General features: G+C 41.5%; 1 protein-coding gene across 1 annotated transcript in view; it reads right to left on the reverse strand.

Moving 5' to 3' along the window:
* ADAMTS9 (ADAM metallopeptidase with thrombospondin type 1 motif 9) overlaps positions 1-21,047 on the reverse strand; it is a 173,873-nt gene that overhangs the window by 51,470 nt on the left and 101,356 nt on the right. Inside the window, exon 30 of the mRNA XM_089919522.1 lies at positions 6,064-6,231. Within this exon, the coding sequence (XP_089775648.1) occupies positions 6,064-6,231 (168 nt within the window). The remainder of the gene's footprint in view (positions 1-6,063; positions 6,232-21,047) is intronic.

The raw sequence follows: 21,047 nt of genomic DNA on the forward strand, positions 1-21,047 counted from the left end.
GCCAAGAATTACTGTCTTTATTAAGCTTTTGACATTCAGAAACTAAAGGCAACATCTGACTGGAAAGAACAGCCTATTACCTCACTTGGCTATTAAAAACTGTTTCCAAGTTTTTGTGATAGCTCAGCTGCCATTCATTTGTCTAACTGAGAAAACAAGCTTAACATACACTAAAGCCATATTCCTAAGAGCACGGGTCTTGGTAAAGAATAGAATCACGCTTTTAAATTAGACAAAAATTCTTGTCCAATTAACCTGCAGCAGGAGTCATCCTTCTCTGAGGCTAATGGGAATTTACTAACAAGAAGCACACCCTAATGAATTCTGCTGCATAATATTATTTCCGTTTCAGATTCTAAGAAAATAGGTGGTAGTGTTTAGAAGGCATCTTGGGAAATAATATCATTTCAGATGAGTCTACGCCAGGCAGGAGCTTAAATGTTCACATCAAAGCTAGCTGAAGAGAAGGAAATATTTTGGAGCAGCATAGCTACTATTGTTTGGGTTTAATTGTATTAATTGGATTGAATGAGTTTGTGACCCACAAGGAACCAGACTTTTCACATCATTATGTTCTTGGTGGAATGAGAGGGTGCCTGATTGCCTTGTGTACAGAGGATGGCCATTTAATCCTTATGGGAGCTACGTGTATATTTCCCATTGATTACACAGGAAATGGATGAACTGCAACACAGGAGAGTTAGCACATGAATGACAGAAATCGTCAGCAACCGCTGACAATAAACAACCACCAAAACACCCTTTGGCTATTTGAATTTGGGGGTCTTAAAAAAATAAAACAGTACCCTTCCGGAACAATGTATCCAAATGGAAACACAAGGAAAAAATAAGAACAATTAAGTAAACAAATTTGAGTTTGGCATAGAGCTAATACATATTCAAAATCTCCTAACGCTTTAATAAGGTAAAGAAAAAGGAAAAAAACGTTAAAGGCTTTCAGGGTGTTTACTATTCCGGCTCTAAGTAAATGAAACTTCTTTTTGATGCTATTGTTTGTTACTGAGTAAATTATTACTTACAGTTCAGCAAAGGCAAGGTATTAAGAGCCATAAGCAACCTGTATTTTAAAAATTATTTCTACAATGTTCGATATTTTTTCAAAAGATAAAGGAAGTCTCAGTGATACAGTATGTCACTGTGGCTTCCGATTTCATAGTGTCAAAGCTAGCCCTGAATTAACACATTCAAAAGTTTCGACAGGACTTACATGCACAGTAAGGTGTAAGCCCTGCCTCTGTGAATACTGCATCCATGGTAATCTTTGTTCAAAATGAAGCATACTGCATCAGAGTTAGTTCTCCGCGTTTAACTTTTCTTCCTGTGCTGTCTCAGGGGAGGCAACATTTTGCATACAGAGACAGCCAGCCTTGCTTGGTGAATTCTGAGAGATTTGTGCGGAAGCCCCATGAATAAAACAGCATCAAAAAGACCTCTGCATGACCCTGGAGGTGCTGATGGTGGTGGTGTGTGCACGTGTGCGTGCTTAATTCTTCTTGTTTTATTTAGTCCACCTTTAAGTTATTCTGCAGAAGAAAGAGGTTGAGCGGTGTCTATTAACATGTCCCCCTCCTCTGTCCCATCTATCATTTCTGCATGGCAGTCTATTTGTGCCGGTTTGAAAGTAGATGTTTTTAGTTCCAAACTACTGAGCTGGGAGCTGTGTTTCACCTCTCTGTACTCCCTACTGTGCAATGCTAGTATGCAGAACTCACCGATTTAAAGGGGAAATGATGCTTATTTCCACAGACAAAAAGAATCTCTGTGGAACTTCTGATGTTTAGGGAATTGTAGTATACACTTGAAAACCTGGAAAGAATTTTACATACTTTTTTCCAGTACAACTATTGCAACCATGGCAGTGACATTATTTAAAAGGAGGGATTAGTTTGAAAAATAACTATATGAACCAACTTTAATAAATAATAACTGGTAACGACAACAGCAAACTTAGTAAGCATTTACTAGCCGAGGCTCTATTCTAGGGTTTCTCAACCTAGTAATTCATTTTTGTTGGGGGTGTCCTGTGCATTGTAGAAAGTTTAGGAGCATCCCTGGACTCTACCCTAGTACATGTCAGTTGCATTTCCCCTCCTCTGCCAAAGTGAGATAACCAAAACTGTCTCTAGACACTGCCAAACGTCCCAAGAGATACAAAATCACTGCCAGTTGAGACCTTAGTTCTATGCTAAGCATCTTGCATAAAATATCTTTCATACTTCCTAGTAAACCTTTTAAGTAGATACTCCACAAATAAATAAAGCAAAGAACAGAGATAATCACCCTAACTCGAGCAAAAACAAAAACAGAAAATAGTCCAAGTAAATTCTATCCTAGGCAATAAACCAAAGCTACCGTGGGTTAAAATTTGGCTTCCAGTTTAAAATATGGTGCTAATATTATGCAGGCTCTTGTACATCAGCAAGGGTGTGGGTGAAAAGCCTGTATTCAAACAATTCAACATCAATGCTTGCAGTTCAAATACAAAGTAACAAGAAAGCACAAATCGCTAAGGCAACTCTAGTTCTCATCACTGACCATGTGCATATGGTTTCCCTGACTTCTCAAAGGACACAGGCTACACATTTGCCATGTTTCTCCATCAGACACTTGCAGAATACTTCAGAATCAGACACCACAACCAAGCCGCTCTCATTGTAATTACAAGAAAAATCCCAAGCAAAAATGGCTGGTAGGTTCATAATGCAATCTGCCAGTTACCATTTTGGCACGAGCACTGAAGAGCTTTTAAGAATTAAGTATTTCTCTGAATTTAAGACACCACTGATACCAAGACACAGTATTACATTTTGTATCCCTCAGAAAGAAAACAAGAGCAACTAATTAAATCACGGCCTTCCATTGGTTGTTAGGCCCATCCTGACCACAGAAATGTTAAAATATGAAAAAAACAGGCATCTCAGGATTGAATGAATTCATGATTGATAAATGATGATAAAGTGTTACTTTCATTCTACTCTGATGATTTATTGTTTAGTCCTAATCTTCATTTGTTTGAAAAGCCTTTCTATAGGAACAGGACACATTAAAAATTTTTTATTCTGGAATGCTATTTCTTTTCTTTTTTTTTTTTTTTTTTTGCGGTACGCGGGCCTCTCACTGTTTCGGCCTCTCCCGTTGCGGAGCACAGGCTCTGGACGCGCAGGCTCAGCGGCCATGGCTCACGGGCCCAGCCGCTCCGCGGCACGTGGGATCTTCCCGGACCGGGGAACGAACCCGTGTCCCCCGCACCGGCAGGCGGACTCTCAACCACTGCGCCACCACAGAAGCCCCAATGCTTTTGAATCATGTGACTACAAAGCCTTCACATTTATCAAGCTGAATCAAGAAATGGATGCTGATTGTGTCTGAAAATTTCATCCCTCAGCTCTTGATCAAAATCATGTAAACAAACTGAACATGACCTTTTGAAAAAAAAATGCTTTCAAACTTTATTGAGGATGTTTTCCAATAAAAGCTATTCTTTTTTTGGAAAAATTTCCTTGACACATTCCAGATTTTCAAAAGATGTAAAAGTGAAACATTCCGCTTTAAACCTCAAAACACCAATTCTGAGGGAGAGACAAAGAAGAGTAGCAAGGCTATACTAGTTTCCTATCCCAATATTCTATATGCCTTGTTATCGTCACACATTTTGACATGATGAGAAATTGCAATAATTATTCTCCCTACCTTGAAGATGAGATGACTAGAATATAGCTACCAGCAGAAAACAGAACGACCAGATATAAAACTTTCTAAATATTGTTGCAAATGAATAATCGTTATTCTTGCTTTATATTACTGCCTTAGGGATATTTCTGTTTACTATGGGATCATTAGTAAACCAATAACCTTTAATCATGCAGACTGTCTTTCTCCATCAAACTCTGGGTCTGATTATTTTCAGGTATGCTTCTAAATTGCACAAATTGGATTTTACCCATGCAGCATCTTGTCTTGCCTGCTTTTATAATTCATTTCTATAAATCAAATCAGAGCATTAGAAAGTTGGCCACAGATCATTACATAACTGTGTTTACTTGCATTTTCCACAAAGGTAACTAGACTTTTCTAAGCAATCCTTTTGAACAGGTGTGGGTCTTTTCTGGGGAGGGATTCCGATAATCCTATTACCTTATGTTTGAAAAAACCCCAAGGGTTCAAACCTAATCATCCCAGCTTTGTGAACAATTTTAGACTTCCCATCAAGATCACAGGATACTAGAGTAAAACTCACTCTGTGTTTACCAATAAAGAGTGAAAGATTCTTTTAATCATCCTTTTATTGAATGAATTGGCCTTTATAATGAATACCATTTACATACTCTCAACTTAATATTCAGGACAAGTGCAAATAGTAGATATGTCCAAGGGACATAAAGAAAAGTAACAGAGCATGAAAGTGTGCAAGAGGACAAGCTAATTAGTGTGGTATCTTAAATAATGTTAGCGGTAGGCTTTTACATGCATTGAATAGCTCCCAAAATAAAAAGGGCTGGAAGTTACAGATGACACTAGTCACTTAAGACAAACCATTAAGGATGACCAGTATGAAATACTGCCTAGAAATCTGGTCCCTTAAGGAAGCCAGAGGAGGAGCTAGCTCTGGCTGGGCACAGATGCTTTGATGGTTAAAACAAAAATAAAAACAAAACATGATCATCATGATAAAAGCATTGAGAGGGATGAGGCTCCCCTGCTGGGGAATGATGCAGGCCATGTTTTATTTCTCTGTGAAGAAAATAAGACTGTGAGGTATGGGAGACGATGATGGCAGCTCAGGGCATTTAAGAAAAATTCACGTTTCTAGAGGAATTTTCTATTAGTCATGTTCAAATGGAGGATTCTCAATTCCTCCTCATGCTAACACACCTGTGCAAAGCTTCTTTGGGGTATCAGGAATCAAGAACCAGGCCCTGAAAGCATCAATTCTAGAGGCTGCTAACCTTGAACCTAGTTTTCTATTGATTCTCCGGAGTACCTTCATACATCTCCACTGCATAGGAGAGCTACAAATTCAGTAAAACCTTCCTGAATCAAATTAATGGAGAGAAAGAACACACTGAATACAGAATATGTGAAAAGAAATCGGGCCTTATTACTTTTAAGTAAGCACCTCAACCAAGCTGAGGAAATGGACAAGTGTGGAGTGACAAGATCTACTTTAAGGGCCAGATATGAGTGACTTTTGTTCACCCCTCAATTGTTTATAGGTAAACAGAAGCTTCTCAAGTTCCCTCCTGAATTCAATAGGGAAACTCTCCCACCCAGTTCCTGACTAGGTTACCAAAGGTTTAGAATTAGTAGAGTCTAACTGTAGTCAGTTTCTTGGGTACTTCCTCTCCTTCCCCATTGGATATATACACATCGCACTCATCCAAGTAAAAAAAATATTACTTTTGAGATCTTATTAGATTTAAGGCCCCAGAGCTAGGTACATGGCATTCATTACTGCTTTAAATCCTCATAAGAGCTATATGAAGTCAGCTCGGCAAGGTCAAACAAATCACCCAAGGTTGCAGAGCTAGGAAATGACAGAGAACTTCCCCATCTGTCCCCCACCTCTATTGCATACAAGCTAACAGGCAGAGAAGTATTCTCGAATACTTTATATTGACAGCCTTTTCTTTAAGAACCTCAAAGGTAAATTCAGACTCAATTCCTGCCAGGTAACATAGTCAACCTTACTAGAATCTGAATTAGTGGTTTTTTAAGTGGTCAATAGTAATAAAAATGCCATCAGCGAAGGATTGAGGGGCTACTCCGTCCTAGACAGCTGACATCTACATCTACCACCGCTTGGAATTAATCCTCGCAACCCTCACAACTGTCCTATTGTAGATGGTATCCAAAGTGCCAAGGGCTGAAGCCACTTGCCCAAGGTCCCACAGCTAGCGAGTATCCTGACATAAAGCTGTTTCCCTCCCTGTCCCCAGTCCCCTCTGAAAAACCAAAACCGCGCAGGGAAACAAGCCAGCACACTGGTGTCAGCCATGTGGCCGAAGGTAAGGAAACAGTCACGAGAGGAGAAGCATTGCTCACCTGACTCCACGCGCCAGCCTTCCACTTGGGGCATCTTCCTCCTCGGCACTTTCTGTGCCCATTTGGCTTAGCAAGGTGTTTACAGTAATCACTTTCTAAATGACTTCCATCTTTTGCCATGCAGTAAACATTTCGTTGTTTATGCCCTCGACCACAAGAGACAGAACACTGAAATATAAAGCAACGGCAAGGTTGTTTTTTTTTTTTAAATCACAAGGAATTTGATAAAAACCTGTGTCGTGAGATGTTACGATCATGCCTAACGCGAGTCACCATTCCCCCCTTTTGCAGTGCCATTTTGGATAACACCTCAAGGCTCAACACGGAAGGAAGGCAGCAATGGAGAAAACCATGTGGACAGCATGACAGCAGGAATCCTGTTTAGTATCTTGGGTCACTCAAGAACGAGGGTAAATCCTGGTAATTTAGGCCAAAAATGAAGCCCACGAACCTGAAATTACCATGAAATTCTGATTTACAGAAGTCCTACTATGAATTAGTTAGGATTCCTTTCGGACATCTCACTTCATGCAATCGCTGATCAAGACATTTCTTCAACAAACTACCTCACAATTCACTCTTTTGGATAAAGGTGTGTTTCCAAATTCAGCTGTGTCCCATTTCCTAGTGAACTGATTTAAGGAAACTCTTCTACCATTTTTCAGAGGAGAAGCTCTCATTTTCCCAGCCCATTGGAAAGGAGGTGAAAAGGGCATGTTAGAAACTGAAAGGTAAGCTAGCAGGTGGGTCAGTGCCAAGTTTGGGAGGGAGGCATTACCTTTCAACTTTGATCTGCAGGTTCACTGAACTGTTTTAATGTGACCTTGTCTGACCACATCTAAGAAACTTGACTTTGATTTCAGAGTAGGTTTCTCAGAAAGGTTTAGGAATCAAAGGGCTCATGGCATCAGGACAAAAATTTGATATGACAGCTTCTTGTGGAATAGGCAAGAGGCTGGCCCCCATGAGTATGCTGAGATATTCAACGTCCATTGCCTCATTAGCGATTACAGAAGTCGTTACCACTTGGATCATAAGCTTACTGGCTCCCGTTTTCAAGACACATTATTTCCCAATATAATGTCCTTACATGTCAGAGGGAAATGAGCTTAACAATGAAGAGCAAAATGTGAAAACACAACAAAAATAGATTTCAAGTGCCATTTCCTTCTACTCAATGTTTCTAATTTCCCCTGCTAACTCTGTGATTTTGTTAACTTAAATGGCCAAAGTACCCTTTTATGCCTAATAGGTAAATAGCACCATGTAAAACATGTAGCCTAACATAAATCCAAACACTATTACCAAGCAAGCTCAAAGTGATCCCATTCATAAATGTGTCAGATGCGTTTTTCTAGTAAACATAAACCATTATAAAAATTCCAATAGCAGCTGCTAGAGAAATTTAAAATATGTGTATTAATATGTTTGGCTATAATTTTTTACTTTAGGAGATGGAAACGTTGTTTTGAGCTCTCATCTTGTGAGTATTATGATTTGGAGTAGTCATTCTGGCACTCTTAATAGAGTATACAGTGTGGAAGGAAAGAACTGAATTTAGATATCTACACCAAAACAAAAATATCCATCCTTCAACGTACAGTGTTTTGATGTATATAAAGGCTCTGGGCTATAATTCGAGAAGGCTTTTAGAATGAACCTCCAAGAAGTATACCTATAAACCAATTGTCTAATGACTTACACACAGATAATCCCTGTTATCAGTGACTATTTTAATTTAAAAATGTTACTTCCACCAAAAAATACAGGCACAGTTAGAATCTGGGGTGAGATCATTTGTTTATTCAGCAAACATTTATTGAGCACCTACTAAGTTTCATACGTTATGCAAAGTGCTGGGAATACAGTGATAAGTAAAACTGATATAATTCCAGCCCTCATGGAGTTTACAGACCAGTGAGGGAGGCCAGCATTAATCAAGTGATGACAAAAATAAATATATACATGCTAACTGAGATGAGTACTCTGAAGAAAACAAGCTGGAGTGGTTGCAAGAGGGCTCTCTGAGGCATTCCCTGGGGCCAGACCACGCAGAGCTCATAGGTCATAATAATATAGTTCATTCTCCACGAGAGGGAAAATCACTGAGGAGTTTTAAGTTAGGGTAAGACACAGTCTGATTTTTCTTTCAAAAATTCTACTTTGACTACCAGCTAGGCAATGAGTGGAAATACAGCGTAAGTGGAAACAAGAAAACTGCTCAGGAAGTTAATGCATTTGTCCAAGCAAGAGGTGATGGTGGCATAGATTAGGGTGCAGAGTGGAGGGGTGAAGGAAGTTGGTGAATTGAAGACGCATTTTTTGAAGTAGGAAGGTCTCCTGGGTTTCTGGTATGGGCAACTGGATAGACAGTGATGACATGAATAGAGATGGGAAAAACTGCATTGGGAGTCAAGAATATATTACTTTGTAGGAAATGAGCTGAACTTAAAGGATATGGATTCATGGGTGGTAATGTGCTTGATTATGGTGAAGAAATAGACATAGTTGTCTTATTAATCAAATGAACATGGGTCAACTTAAAGCAAGTCTACCTTGAAGGATCATCATTTCAATATACAAACAGTCCAGACAAGCTGTCCCTTCGTATGGAGGAGAGAAAGAGAATTGGTGGAAATGCTGATTTAGTAATCTACCCCATTGATCTGTCAGTTCCATGAGGGCAGGGATTATGGAAGTTTTGTTCATCACTATACTCCAGCACTTTGCATAATTCTTGGAACTTAGTAGGTGCTCAGTAAATGCTGAATACACAAATGAAACAAATCCCATTTCGTGGTCACTGGAAGAGATAACCGAAAAGTAGGAAGCAATCTACAGAGGCAGAATTAGAAAAGGCACAGCTCTCTCCCATTTATTGGGTGCCAGTCACTGCTCTAAGACTTTATATACATTATCTCATTTAATCATTCCAATAACCATAGAGATAGGTACTATTACTGGAGACAAATGGTGTTTTCAAAGTGGCATAACCAAAATGCTTTATATGTATATATCTCTTCCCACATGACTCCAATCCAAGTGGCTAGATGTCTGTTGGGAACATAACAGCACAATGAAAATAATTAAGTTATCGGCAACATCACTGACAATAATTCATCTGAGGGGCACCACTGGTGTAACCAACATCTGTTGCCCATGAAATGAAGATAGATGAAGTTGATACGAAATATGAAGCCTTAAAAATCTTCTAAATATCTGGATTAGTTGCATCCCACCCATTCCTATGTGTGGTTTTCTTATTTGGGAACTTCAGTGGAACTGACTTGGAAAACACGATGCAATACTACACATATTATTTGCCTCAAATTAAGATCTAAAAGAGATAAGGAAATTCACAAGGTATCTAATCTGACAGCAAACACTTTTCATTTCATGCTTTCTAACTTACCAATGAAGAAAAGCAGGTGCTTGTGGAAATTTTCCTATCTAACAGGTTTATTAGTGGGTCTATTATGATCTCATAAAGAAGTTATCATCTTGATAATCAAACACAGGTTTCAGCTCTTCTATTCTGAGGGAAATTTCCATCTGATTTTTTCCAGTCCTTTCCCAGGCAGTGATTTTTGCATCAATGTGCATCACAGATTATAACAGTTAAATCTGGAGTGTCACCTAGTACATATTATTTATTGGCTACGTATCTGAGGGTTCTTGCTCTGGGGAATATTTAATTCCTCATATTTACAGCCAAAATAATCTCCTAGTTTGCCAGTAGGACTCTTGACTATTTCCTCTGGGGAAACAATCCAACTTGTTTAAGAGAATGATTTCCCCCCAACTTTGGGCAACACTCTCAAACAAAGTAATCTCTGCTTGTTACATAGAAGCACCAAGGTCAGTATCTCAAATGCCTGGGCTTTTGTTTCTGCGAGGTCATTCAAAGGGAATGTTTAATGTGGAGCTTTGTTCAGATGTTGTCTTTACTTTTTAGACGAAGGTCTAAGAGTTTAAAATCCTTGCATTTCAACACATCTGGTGGAAACAGAACTGGCTCCCTCTCTAGAGGTAGCTCTGGATGTGGTGTGGATTTGTATCTCACTGTTCCTGGTGTGCTGTCCCTGGCATTAGGGTTGTCCTGCATCGGTTCTTTCACTTATACTGAGGGGCTGGGTCTCTGTCGCCAAGAAGCCAGCAAACAACCCCAGTGTGTCTGCTTGGATGAGAAGGGGTGAAGACCTAGAAAGAATGAGATCTCCAGCATTGCCAAGGCTGCTGAGAACCTGGACATCCAAATAGAGATGGGAGGACCACACGGAATTGGTAAGGACGCCATGAGGAACCAAGAAGGAATAGGAAGGGGAGGGCTTAGGTCAGGGATGCACACAGAACCTGGCTGGAAGGAAGCTTCTCGATGGGGCTAGATGATGCTGGGGCTCAGAGGAAGCACCAGAGTGGACGGGGTGTGGGCCAGGACTGCCTGAGTCATAGCAGATACTTATACGTAAGGGTTAATAGATGGTCTAGGAGGACAGTCCCAGCAGAGTGGGCACAGTTGAGTGTGTCTGTGTGATTCCTATTTCCAAGTGATCTGTATACATAAGATTCTGTTTATATGAAATGTCTTATGGAGGATGTTGATCAACTAGTCCGTATTTCCAACCAGAGGACTGGTTGACAGCAGGTTAGAAGTAAGAATTGAGAAGCCAAGAGAAAGGTCATATACTAGAATCCATTACCAAGCTAAGCCAAGACTCTGATAATCTAAAGATTTTTGACAATCAGGTTTAACCATCACTCTGAGACTGGTGGGCAGAGTTCAGCTGTGAGACAGGAGACTGTACTAATTATTATTCAAGGCCTTTCCCTTGTGATTCTATAAAATATGAAAAAAACATCTAAATCACTTCATCTAAAAAATGAAGTGTGTCTTTTCATAACAACAAGCTCTTCTTTTTCTTTTCAACAAGCTCTTGATTCTACTCTCATGTTGACTTTGTTTAAGAAACATAAAGGCAGACCTCATCTGGAAAGTATGATATCAAAAAGGATGCAATGCTCATGCCCATGGTTCAGAACTGCCTTTGCCAGTTATAATGACAAGTGAAGTGAGTATTGCATGAACATCACACAATCAGAAAAGGCAAAGGGATTCCAGCCTGTACCCACTGTTCCACCGGGGGCGGGGGGAAGAATGTTGAGTGCAAAGATAGACTTAGGGATCAAAGTTTCAAATCTGCTCAGCGCGAGACCTGGAAAACCATGTGGGCTCGTCACATAGAAAAAAGATAGTAGCTGCAATCCACATATGTTGATTACTGCTTTCCACACTGTAGGCACTGAGCAAATATTTATGGGAATGAATGAATGCATGAAAGCTATAGCCATCATAGAAGTGTACTATAAACCAAATGTCATGTTTTCCTAAAGGTTTCAAGAAAGAACCACCTGGAATCTGACGCCCAGTGCTAATGCTGAACTGATCTGGCAGTTATTTAAATTCAAAGAGGCCACCCCAAAGGTACTCTTTCAGTTGGAGCAGAGCTATTAGAAATCACACCATGAGCGCTTACTATGAGTAGCTGAAGGCTACTGGCTTCTCCTATTTAATCCCTACAGCAACCTTGTGGCTCAGGTACTATTAGGATTCCTCTTTACAAATAAGGAGACTGAGGATTAAAGAGGTGACCTCACTTGCCCAGGGTCACAGAGCCAGGAAGCAAGTAGCGTTAGCCTTCACATATAGCATGTGTTTTTCCAGAACCGCCATTTTCTTCCCTAAGTTATACTGAAGAGAGGGCTTGGTTAAGAAAACAGGCTGCTCACCCCTGCTTACCCACGGTGATAACAGAAAACCAGGACTTTAAAGAAATGTCCCTTAAGACTATTTTAGAGACCTCTGTGACTCCTTAGTCTCCCAGGAAGAGGATGGTTACGCAACCTATTTCTGACTTTAATACTTTCTTCACAAACTCTTTAACACCCTGGGAATAAAGACTCTATGAAAAGTAAATACACCATCATGTACAATAATATAAATATAAATAAAGAGCCACATTTCTCTTTGCCCAAAGCCACACTCTGGTTTTCTCTTGGCCATTTGTCAAGGTCGATTCACCTTTGGCATTCAGCCTGATGCCACATGGTGAACGATCATCTCTATTCACTGGTGAACGGCCCTTTGCGTGGTCATGAATGGAAGGTTACAGGTTGTAAATTTTGGCCTGCCGATCCACCAGGGATTAAGCTCTCAAATCTCTGAGCTATAGGTCATCTCAGCATATTTTATATATATTTTTATTCAGTCCATGTATTTATTTTACAAATTCAATGCTATGGAAAAGGAGACACGTCATGCTCACTGTCACACAGTAAAGAAGGAATAGACGTAGGCTTATGACTAGGAGCTCCTGTACCTAGCAAGGAACACTATTTGGTACCCTTTGCACTGGGGATTTGTGACCAGATTCTGGCGCTCTGTGTGTTGCTTGGGAACCACAGCTAACCAGGCATCCTGATTCCTTCCACTCCAACTCAGTCATGATCACATAGAGCTAGCAGGATGGGCTGGGGCCAGCCAAGGCAGGTGTAGAGTCTGCGCCTCTGGCTTTGAGGAATTACCAACACCAATATGAACAAGCATGGGTTTCACCACCTCTTCTTCTAAGGTACCAGTTAAAAACAAATTCCATGGGGTGGCTGTGCATGGGATTCCACAGCTCACCACATGGGTGCGTGTCTTCACCTTGCTCTAAAATGTAGCCCTTCGAGGCACAGGTTTTGGAGTCAGACAGACCTACGTTGGAGTGCTATGGGCCATTTTACCACAGTGCCATTTGGAGCAAGTTACTCTCAGCTCAGATCTGTTCTCTGTAAAATGGGGATAACAGCACTATGTATACGCAGCAGGGCTGCCTTACAATTAGATGAGATAATGCATACAGAGCTCTTGGTGCTTTGGCCCGACAGTGTAAAAATCAATACATGTTCACTGTTCCTGCTACTCCTACTCCTACTCAGTGGACTCTTTAAAAATATCTCCTAACATGCAGTTTAAAAGGTATTTTTAAAAATATATGTTTACTCATGGAGTCTAAAATTAACATTCTAATACAGGCACTGCTGGGTGAACGAGGAACTCAGTCTGGCAAAATCTCCCTCTTGTGAATGGGTGAAGAGCTCTTCTTTCTAAAGGTCACAGAGAAATCCCCAGAGCAGACATAAATGTTGATGAGTCCTCTTCTTCTGCAGCGCCCTTTTCACTCTCATAGACGATTACTTATTAATATGGTCTCTTCTAACCAGAGAAGACAGACAGACAAGAAAAAGAAAGGCGCCATATCTGAAAGCCACATCTCTTTTTCACTCCGTCACTTCCTGCTCACGCTTATTATCTCAAAAACTCCTTGTGTTTCCCGTTTGCTTTTTGGTATGTTGTTTCTTTCAATGTCCTGAAGCACACAATCCACATCAGTGATAACCATTACCAAACACACATTCACTCACTTCCCTGCTCGGTTCAGCTCAGCTGTGGCAGTGCTAAGAGTCCTTTGTCGGAAAGCGTATCTGCTCATTGGAGATGTGAACAAGTTTAGGGAAATTTTTATAGGGCTTCTCACAATACAAGAATGGCTCTGAATAGGGGCATCAGGGATCCAAAAGGACCGAGGAGGAAGGAGAGAAAGCTTGGCCAGGAAACAAGGGCTGTGACTTGAGGGCATTAAGCCAGTGTTGACAGGCCTGCCTGATGGCCGTTCGTGTCCAGGACCACCATGGCACTTATTACCATGAAAAGGAGCTGAGAAAGCATGAGATTGGCAGGGAACACCAAGGAAGAAAGCGGACGTAGGAATCACAGTCATCGCAGCTGGATGGGGCATCGGGCCATCCTTCCAGCCCCATTACCCCCCAGTACGCCCAGCCTTTGCAGTGCTACAAAGGTCTAAGACTGTGGGAGAAAGGGAACTAAGGTTCACATGTCAACTCTTGGAGCACGCTTGAAGGCTCCTGTCAATTCTATATCCAAGTAGGCGGCCTTGCATATGCCTCGCAAGGGAGGTGGCAGGGCCAGGAACAGAAGGGGAGGCAGTGAGAGATGCTCATGACCGCCACCTCCCATCACCCCACAAGAATTATGAGGTACTGGGCTCTCCAGCCATACAGCCTGCGGCCTCATAACATAACAACTTATTAGAGGTGGGAAATACATTTTAACATGAAATACAGTAGCCTATGAAATTAGCTATGGAACTTGCGAAATCCAAATTGGGGTTCTTCTTATTCTGCAGGAGTGTAAATATTAGTTTTTCTCCCCATCAAGATAGAAACAAAAACCAAGAAAATTCGCAGAAGCCACACGTGGTGATTTCTAGAGCGGACACATCCAATGGTGCCCTCAGGGATTTGAGGTATATTATGTCATCAGGCTCTGTTACCACTAACATGCCCTCTGATTCCCCATTCCCAAGCACAGTGCCTGTTTTGTAAAGCTTCTTTTCCCTTTCAAGGTTAGACGTGATGATTCTTTGTAACCCAACATCAGCCAAATCACGATATTGGCATTTTTCAGGAAAGAGGTGAAGATGGTACCAGGACCCACACCCTGTGCTAGCCACAGAAGTATTTCTGAAGGCAGACTGGAAGATGGGAAGGGTAATAGGTGAGGTTTTTGTTCCAGCATCCTTTATTCTCAGCTGTTTCAAAGGTGGGTGCAGAAGAGTCTGAGTGAGTGAGTGGTGGAAAAGTTATGGCTGGTGGGAACAGGGACCCCACGCTTCTTGGCGCTCTGAAGGTGGACTGTAAGGGCCCAGGCTGGAGGATTCAAGGCTACCTGGGGATGTCATTCTGCTAGAAGATGACAGCCCTTGGGTAGACCCACTCATGACTTGGGCTACTGTCCCAGACAGCCAGGGACAGACCTGGGAAGCTAAAGTCACCTTTGGAAATGTTTCTGTAAAAAAGCAATGCAGGCAGGCTGTCTTTGGACTTTCATGCACCCAACCAATGTCCAGTCCTTGAGTTTCTTCCTCCTCCCAAAGAGCTTTCAGTCATTTAAATGACACTAGGGCAGGGTTCATTTAATTGCCTCTTCCAGTCTTGCTTTCTCTGCCTGTCTGGCCATTCCTGCATCAGTTTCGTGTGAAAGGAACATCTTTATCTGCCAGTATGTCAAATGTCTTACACTGAAAAATTTACAACTATTGGGGGAAAGTAGTTCATGCAGTGAATTTGCTTTTGGGTGGATATTAATGCCACCCCAGAATGGAAATATGCATACCTATCTGAGTCTGTAATCAGAGAAATATACCTCAGTGAGAGGGAAAAAGGTCATCTTAACCATTATTGAATGAGATGTTCCTCCTCCAACTTTGCAATGCTCTACTGGTACTTCAGATAAGACCAAGTTACTATCAATATGCGCTAGTCAAGTCCTTTGTGGCTTTCCTTGTCTCCTCCTCCTGCTTACCTTTTGCTAAAGAAAAGGCTCAAAAGTACCGCTATGAAAGAATGAGATGAGAAGAAATAAAACCCAGCTAAAATGTAAGTGGCTCACAACATGGAAGACTGGGCATACAAGTGGCTAAAATCATGGTTGATGGTTTTCTGTGAAATTTAAATGATTCCTGCACTACTCTTGAGATTTATTCTAATGAAAATCCAAGGGCTGAGGCACAAGCACGTGGTAGTTATGAATTCAGTTTTGGAATCAATCAGACCTGCTGTGACCACTGCTATCTATTCCTTTGTGATCTTATGCAAGATGCTTAACCAGGTATGAGATGATGGTGAGTAAGCATCTTAAACCTAACATGTCTAAAACGGACGTCCTGATCTTCCTATTATCTTCATTTCAATCAATGGAAACTATCCATCCACTTGTCCACTGCACAAAATTTGGAGTCATTCCAACTCCTTTCTCTTGTATCCCATATCTAAACTTGGAGCGAATCCTTTGGCATTATCTTAAAAATATGTCAGAATCCTACCACTTCTTGGGACCTCCCTGGTGATCCAGTGGTTGGACTCCGCACTCCCAATGCAGGGGGCCTGGGTTCGATCCCTGGTCAGGGAACTAGATCTCACGTGCATGACGTAACTAAGAGTTCGCATGCCGCAACTAAGGAGCTCACGTGCTGTGACGAGGCCGCCACTAATACTTGGCGCGGCCTAAATAAATATTTTTAAAAACCAAAAGAATCCAAAAAAAGAATCCTACCACTTCTCACCACTTCCACTGAGCACTCTCATGTGAGTTACTCCAACGGCTTCTAATGTTCTCCCTGTTTCTATCTTTGTTCCTCCTATAGCTTCCCCTAAATTCAGAAGCCAGACTCATTCTTTTAAAACAAATCCACGTTTCTACTCAACTCTCCCCCCCAATGGCTTCCTACCTCACTAAGTGTAAGCAAAAATCCCTCCAATGGTCCTTTGCTCTCCCTCTCCCACGATCAACTTCCACGTTCCCTTCCATCAATTTCATCTCTAATTTCATACCCCACCATCCACACCCCCCTCTATTCCAGCCACCTTGGCCTCGCGACTGCCAAGATATGCCTGGCATACTCCCGTCTCCAGGTCTCCACCTGAAATACTCTTCTCCTGGGTATCCACATAGCTTACTTTTGTATTTTCCTGGATCTCTGCTCAAATGTCACCTTTTACTGGAGACTTGCCTGACCTTAAAGTTACAGTTTCCACCTTCTCTTCCATGCTATTTTCTCTCTTCTTTAATTTATTTTTATCCATGGCACCACTCACTTTCTTTCACAATACATATTTCAACTTTTGTTTTACTTGTGATTTATAGGTTATCTCCGCCTCCCCACTAGAATGTAAGCTTGATGAGTTCAAGGATTTTTGTCTGTTTTGTTCACTGCTATCTCCCCAGTGCTCAGAGCAGTGCCTAGTTTATAGCAAACACTTGAATACTTAGGGATCACACAAACGCATGTGTGAATGAACAGCATCTAATAGAGCCTAGAGCCACTTATCTCACAAGAATTTTTAAGGATGAAGCAAACATTCTACACAATGCTCAGTTCATTGGTAGGGTCCAAATAAATAACTCGTGCTCTCTCCTATCGCCTGTGTCTATTCAATCTAAAACTGCCTAAGTACTCTTGCGGTTTAATATTTAATTCATAGTTACAGAACTGAATACTGCACGGGAGACATGTAAGAGGAAGGTTATCTGAGAATATGATGTAAGATAATGGACAGCAAGGGTTGGAAGCTCGGAACTCAGAAGACCACACTGTGCTGCACAGGCAAGGCTAACGCTGAAAGCTTGGCTAACAGCCACTGAGACCACCATATACTCTTAGGGTCACAAAATGTTGTTTCTCCCTCCCAAAGATGTCACCTTAGCTTGACACTTTTGCCAGATGGAAAAAATGTAGATATACAGACCGAAACTAGACTACAAAGAAATGTAACAGACCAGAATGGGTTCTCTCTAGGCCAGATACTGTCTATCTCCATTCTGGCTGGAAACATCTAAAAGCAAAGCAAAGCAAAGCAAAGCAAAAGAAAACAAACTAAAGACTTATACCATCTGTTCCAAAATAACGTGTCTAAGTTTGAGCCTGATTTTTTTTTAAGTTCCCTTTCATTTAGAAAAATGCTCTCAGAGTATAGGGTATTCAGGATTACAAAACCAACATCAAGCCTGAGACTTTGTAACTGTAGATTGAATTTGATCTCCTGTACACTCTCTACAAGCTGGCCACCACAAGCCTCCCTACTAAGTGAGGTGGTTATTACCCAAATAATAGGATTAGGCCACATTCAGATATATCTAGTTTTCTTAGTTCAGCAGATCTTTCCTTACAGATGTGCTAATTCACATTGTTCTAGCATGCTATAAATGTGCAGGGGAAAACCAACCCTTTTCAGAGCTCTGGTCTGAGAGTGTTGGGTGACCAAGCCCAATTTCTGAGCTCCTTTGAAAACCATTCAAAATCCAGTGAAGTGTTAAAAGGGCCTATTCAAAAATTCAGACCCCAAGACTCAGTTTCAATGGCTTTTGAAAAGCAGAGGAGAGCTAAACTGGTTTCCACCAGGGCAAGAGCCTATTTTTGGATGTGTCACAAATCAAAATCACTATTTCTAGAAGTTTTGAAAGCCCTTCCAGAGAGGGAGTGGGAAAGCATGAAGCTTGAGAGTCAGTCGGGTCTGGATCCAAAAATTACTGATTGTAGGATGCTGGGACACTTGCTTAGCCTGTGTGGAGCTCACTTTTCCTACCTGCATAATGGACACAATAGGGACCATTTTGTAAGGATTATATGAGGATTTGCAATAATGCTTACAAGGCGCTAGGCCCAAAGCTTGGCTCACAGAAGATGATCCGTAAATGTGGGCCTTTTGTTATTCTTTCTCCACTTCTGGTCAAATCCATCTGGCCTACTGCAGACAGGCACTTTTTTTTTTTTTTGCAGTACGCGGGCCTCTCACTGTTGTGGCCTCTCCCGTTGCGGAGCACAGGCTCCGGACGCACGGGCCCAGCCGCTCCGCGGCATGTGGGATCTTCCTGGACCGGGGCACGAACCCGTGTCCCCTGCATCGGCAGGCGGACTCTCAACCACTGCGCCACCAGGGAAGCCCCAGACAGGCACTTTTATGTGCCACATCAAGACATGTAAAACCACTGGTCATCAGTTGGTGACTGGGATGTGGAGAAACACATTCATTCAGAGAAGTAAGATTTCATTAGTGGCTGTATCGACTCATAGCCCAGAATAACTGGTAAGGTTATAATTAGGTAAAAGGCAAAACTCCATTTCTAATTTGAAAGAGCTTTTGACATAGTTAGTCCATTGGTAATTTAAGGTTCCAATTACTTCTGGAAGGTAGCACTCATTTGTCTTATGGGTAACAAAGGTTTCTTCTACATTGAGCTCCAACGTGTATGTCTTTCTTTTTATAAGAATTTCCGGTCTTTTATCCAATAAAGTTTAAACATTGTGGGAAGAATCCAATATTTCATTGCAGTTTAGGTCCTACCATAAAACTTCTGAGGTTGATGACAGTGTCTGGGTTCATTTTGCTTGCCTTTCCTCTACCAATAGATTTCTTCTCCAGTCTCAAAGATTTGGAGTCACTATTAGAGTTTATGGTCATCATTGGTGACCTTTTTGAAGAAGAAGAATTGAGATTGATTTTCCTTCTAGGGCCAGGAGATGGATCATCTAAAATGTTCTCTGTGCCACGGAGCTCGGAGTTGCACCTGCCATTCTGATCATAAATACGTGTGTCTGTGTGGCAGGGGGGTCTGAGGTTGGCAAATATATAGCAATTGCCATCTGCTAAAGCAGAAAAGATTTGAAAAGTGGGAAAGGAGAGGTATGAAGGGGTAGAATTTCAGAAACTTTCTTCCCCGGGAAGTTCATGTATTGAAAAGCCAGGTATCTGGCCGGCCAGCCACATATCTGAAAAAGGTGATCAGGGCTTCCTCTGCTAGATTAAAAAAAAAAACAACTGGTGGGAAAATAGCTGTGAAAACCTGGTGGTCTCTACAACAATGATTTATCTTCCCTGAGAGGAGGAAGAGAACAATTTTAAAACCTCTAAGACTTCTCTGACTTAAAAAAAAAAAAAAGGAATTTGGAATCAAACAAATTTGGGAAATGCTGTAGACTATACTACTTAATGCCTATGAGAATATGGAAAGGAAAGTTCTGCTGTAAGACACTCATTGAACCACGAGGGAGAGATGATATTGCCCCCAGAGGACATCTGCCAATGTCAGAAGACATTTTTGGTTATCACAACCAAGAGGATATGCTACTGGCATTCTAGCGGGTAGAAGCTAAGGATGCTGCCAAACATCCTAGGATGCCCACAACAACACCCCACAACAAAGAAGTATCTGGTCCCAAATGTCAATAGTGCCGAGGCTGGGAAACCCTGTTTCAGATCTATTCACAAGTCATGGAACACTTTCTGTACCACTGTGTCGGTCTCTAGTAAGAAACTGGTCTCCTAACTTCCCGGATAAAAATGCTCACTAGGATTAATTATGCTTTTATAAAAGTACTCCCCCCAAAAAACTCCTAAATATTCAACTCTGAAACCAATGTGCATTACACATGTGCAAATTCTACTATGAATGAGGTAAGTGCTGTCTATCGATATCTATCGATATCTACCTATCTATCTATCTATCATCTCTATACTATCAGTGCTATCAGTTCATGCAATCCAAAAGTATGAACATGTTGGAATAACGCTTGTTTTCGTAGAAATTCCCATCCTCATTTATGCCTTTCTATCCAAAGTTAGTGACCCCTGCCAAGGTTGCCATGCGGAATGTCTATGGACCACACTGCGCACATCTGTACACATCAACAACTTCCCCTCTTGGCTCCAGAAAAGATTGAATGATACTGCTTGTTGGTTTGCAAATTCATAGTCTGGTGAGACAACTTTGAAACCTCCTATTTTCAGTTCATTCTTGAAAATCTTTGACCTTGCTGGCTTCCTAGGATTCCACATACTACTTGATGGAAAATCTGACTCTCCAGAGAGAAGTGTTTTCTGATAGCTAACCACAGTCATTCCACAGGGCTTGCAACTGTGACTTCAGCCTTGACTTCCGATCATGAGTCCTCTCTCTCCTATGGGGACCATGCTGTGCACTATAGGATGCTTGGCAACATCCCTGGCTTCTCTTCATTGGGTGCCAGTAATACCCGCCCCTCCCCCCCAAACCCATTTATGACAACCAACGATGTCTCCAGACATTACCCAATGTCCACTGGGGGATAAAAATCACCCCCGATTGAGAACCCTGAATAATCCCAAGGTTTTCAGAAAGTCCTTCAACAAGCTCTCAAAACTGAATTGATTTTAATTCATTTGGTGGGGGGCAGGGCACACAGAGCTTTCTTTTGGATAGGGGGTGGTAAAGGGCCCACTGAACATTAACAGGGTGAAAATCCTAGGCTAAAAGGGTTGGGAATCCCTGGTCTTAGAGAACATGACATGTACAATGTAAAATCAATTCCCAGGCACAGCAATGA

This window comes from Delphinapterus leucas, chromosome 10 (genome assembly GCF_059928025.1).
Source record: "Delphinapterus leucas isolate spDelLeu-1000000601 "Yukka" chromosome 10, BTC_Dleu_Yukka2, whole genome shotgun sequence".
Classification (NCBI taxonomy): Eukaryota; Metazoa; Chordata; class Mammalia; order Artiodactyla; family Monodontidae; genus Delphinapterus; species Delphinapterus leucas.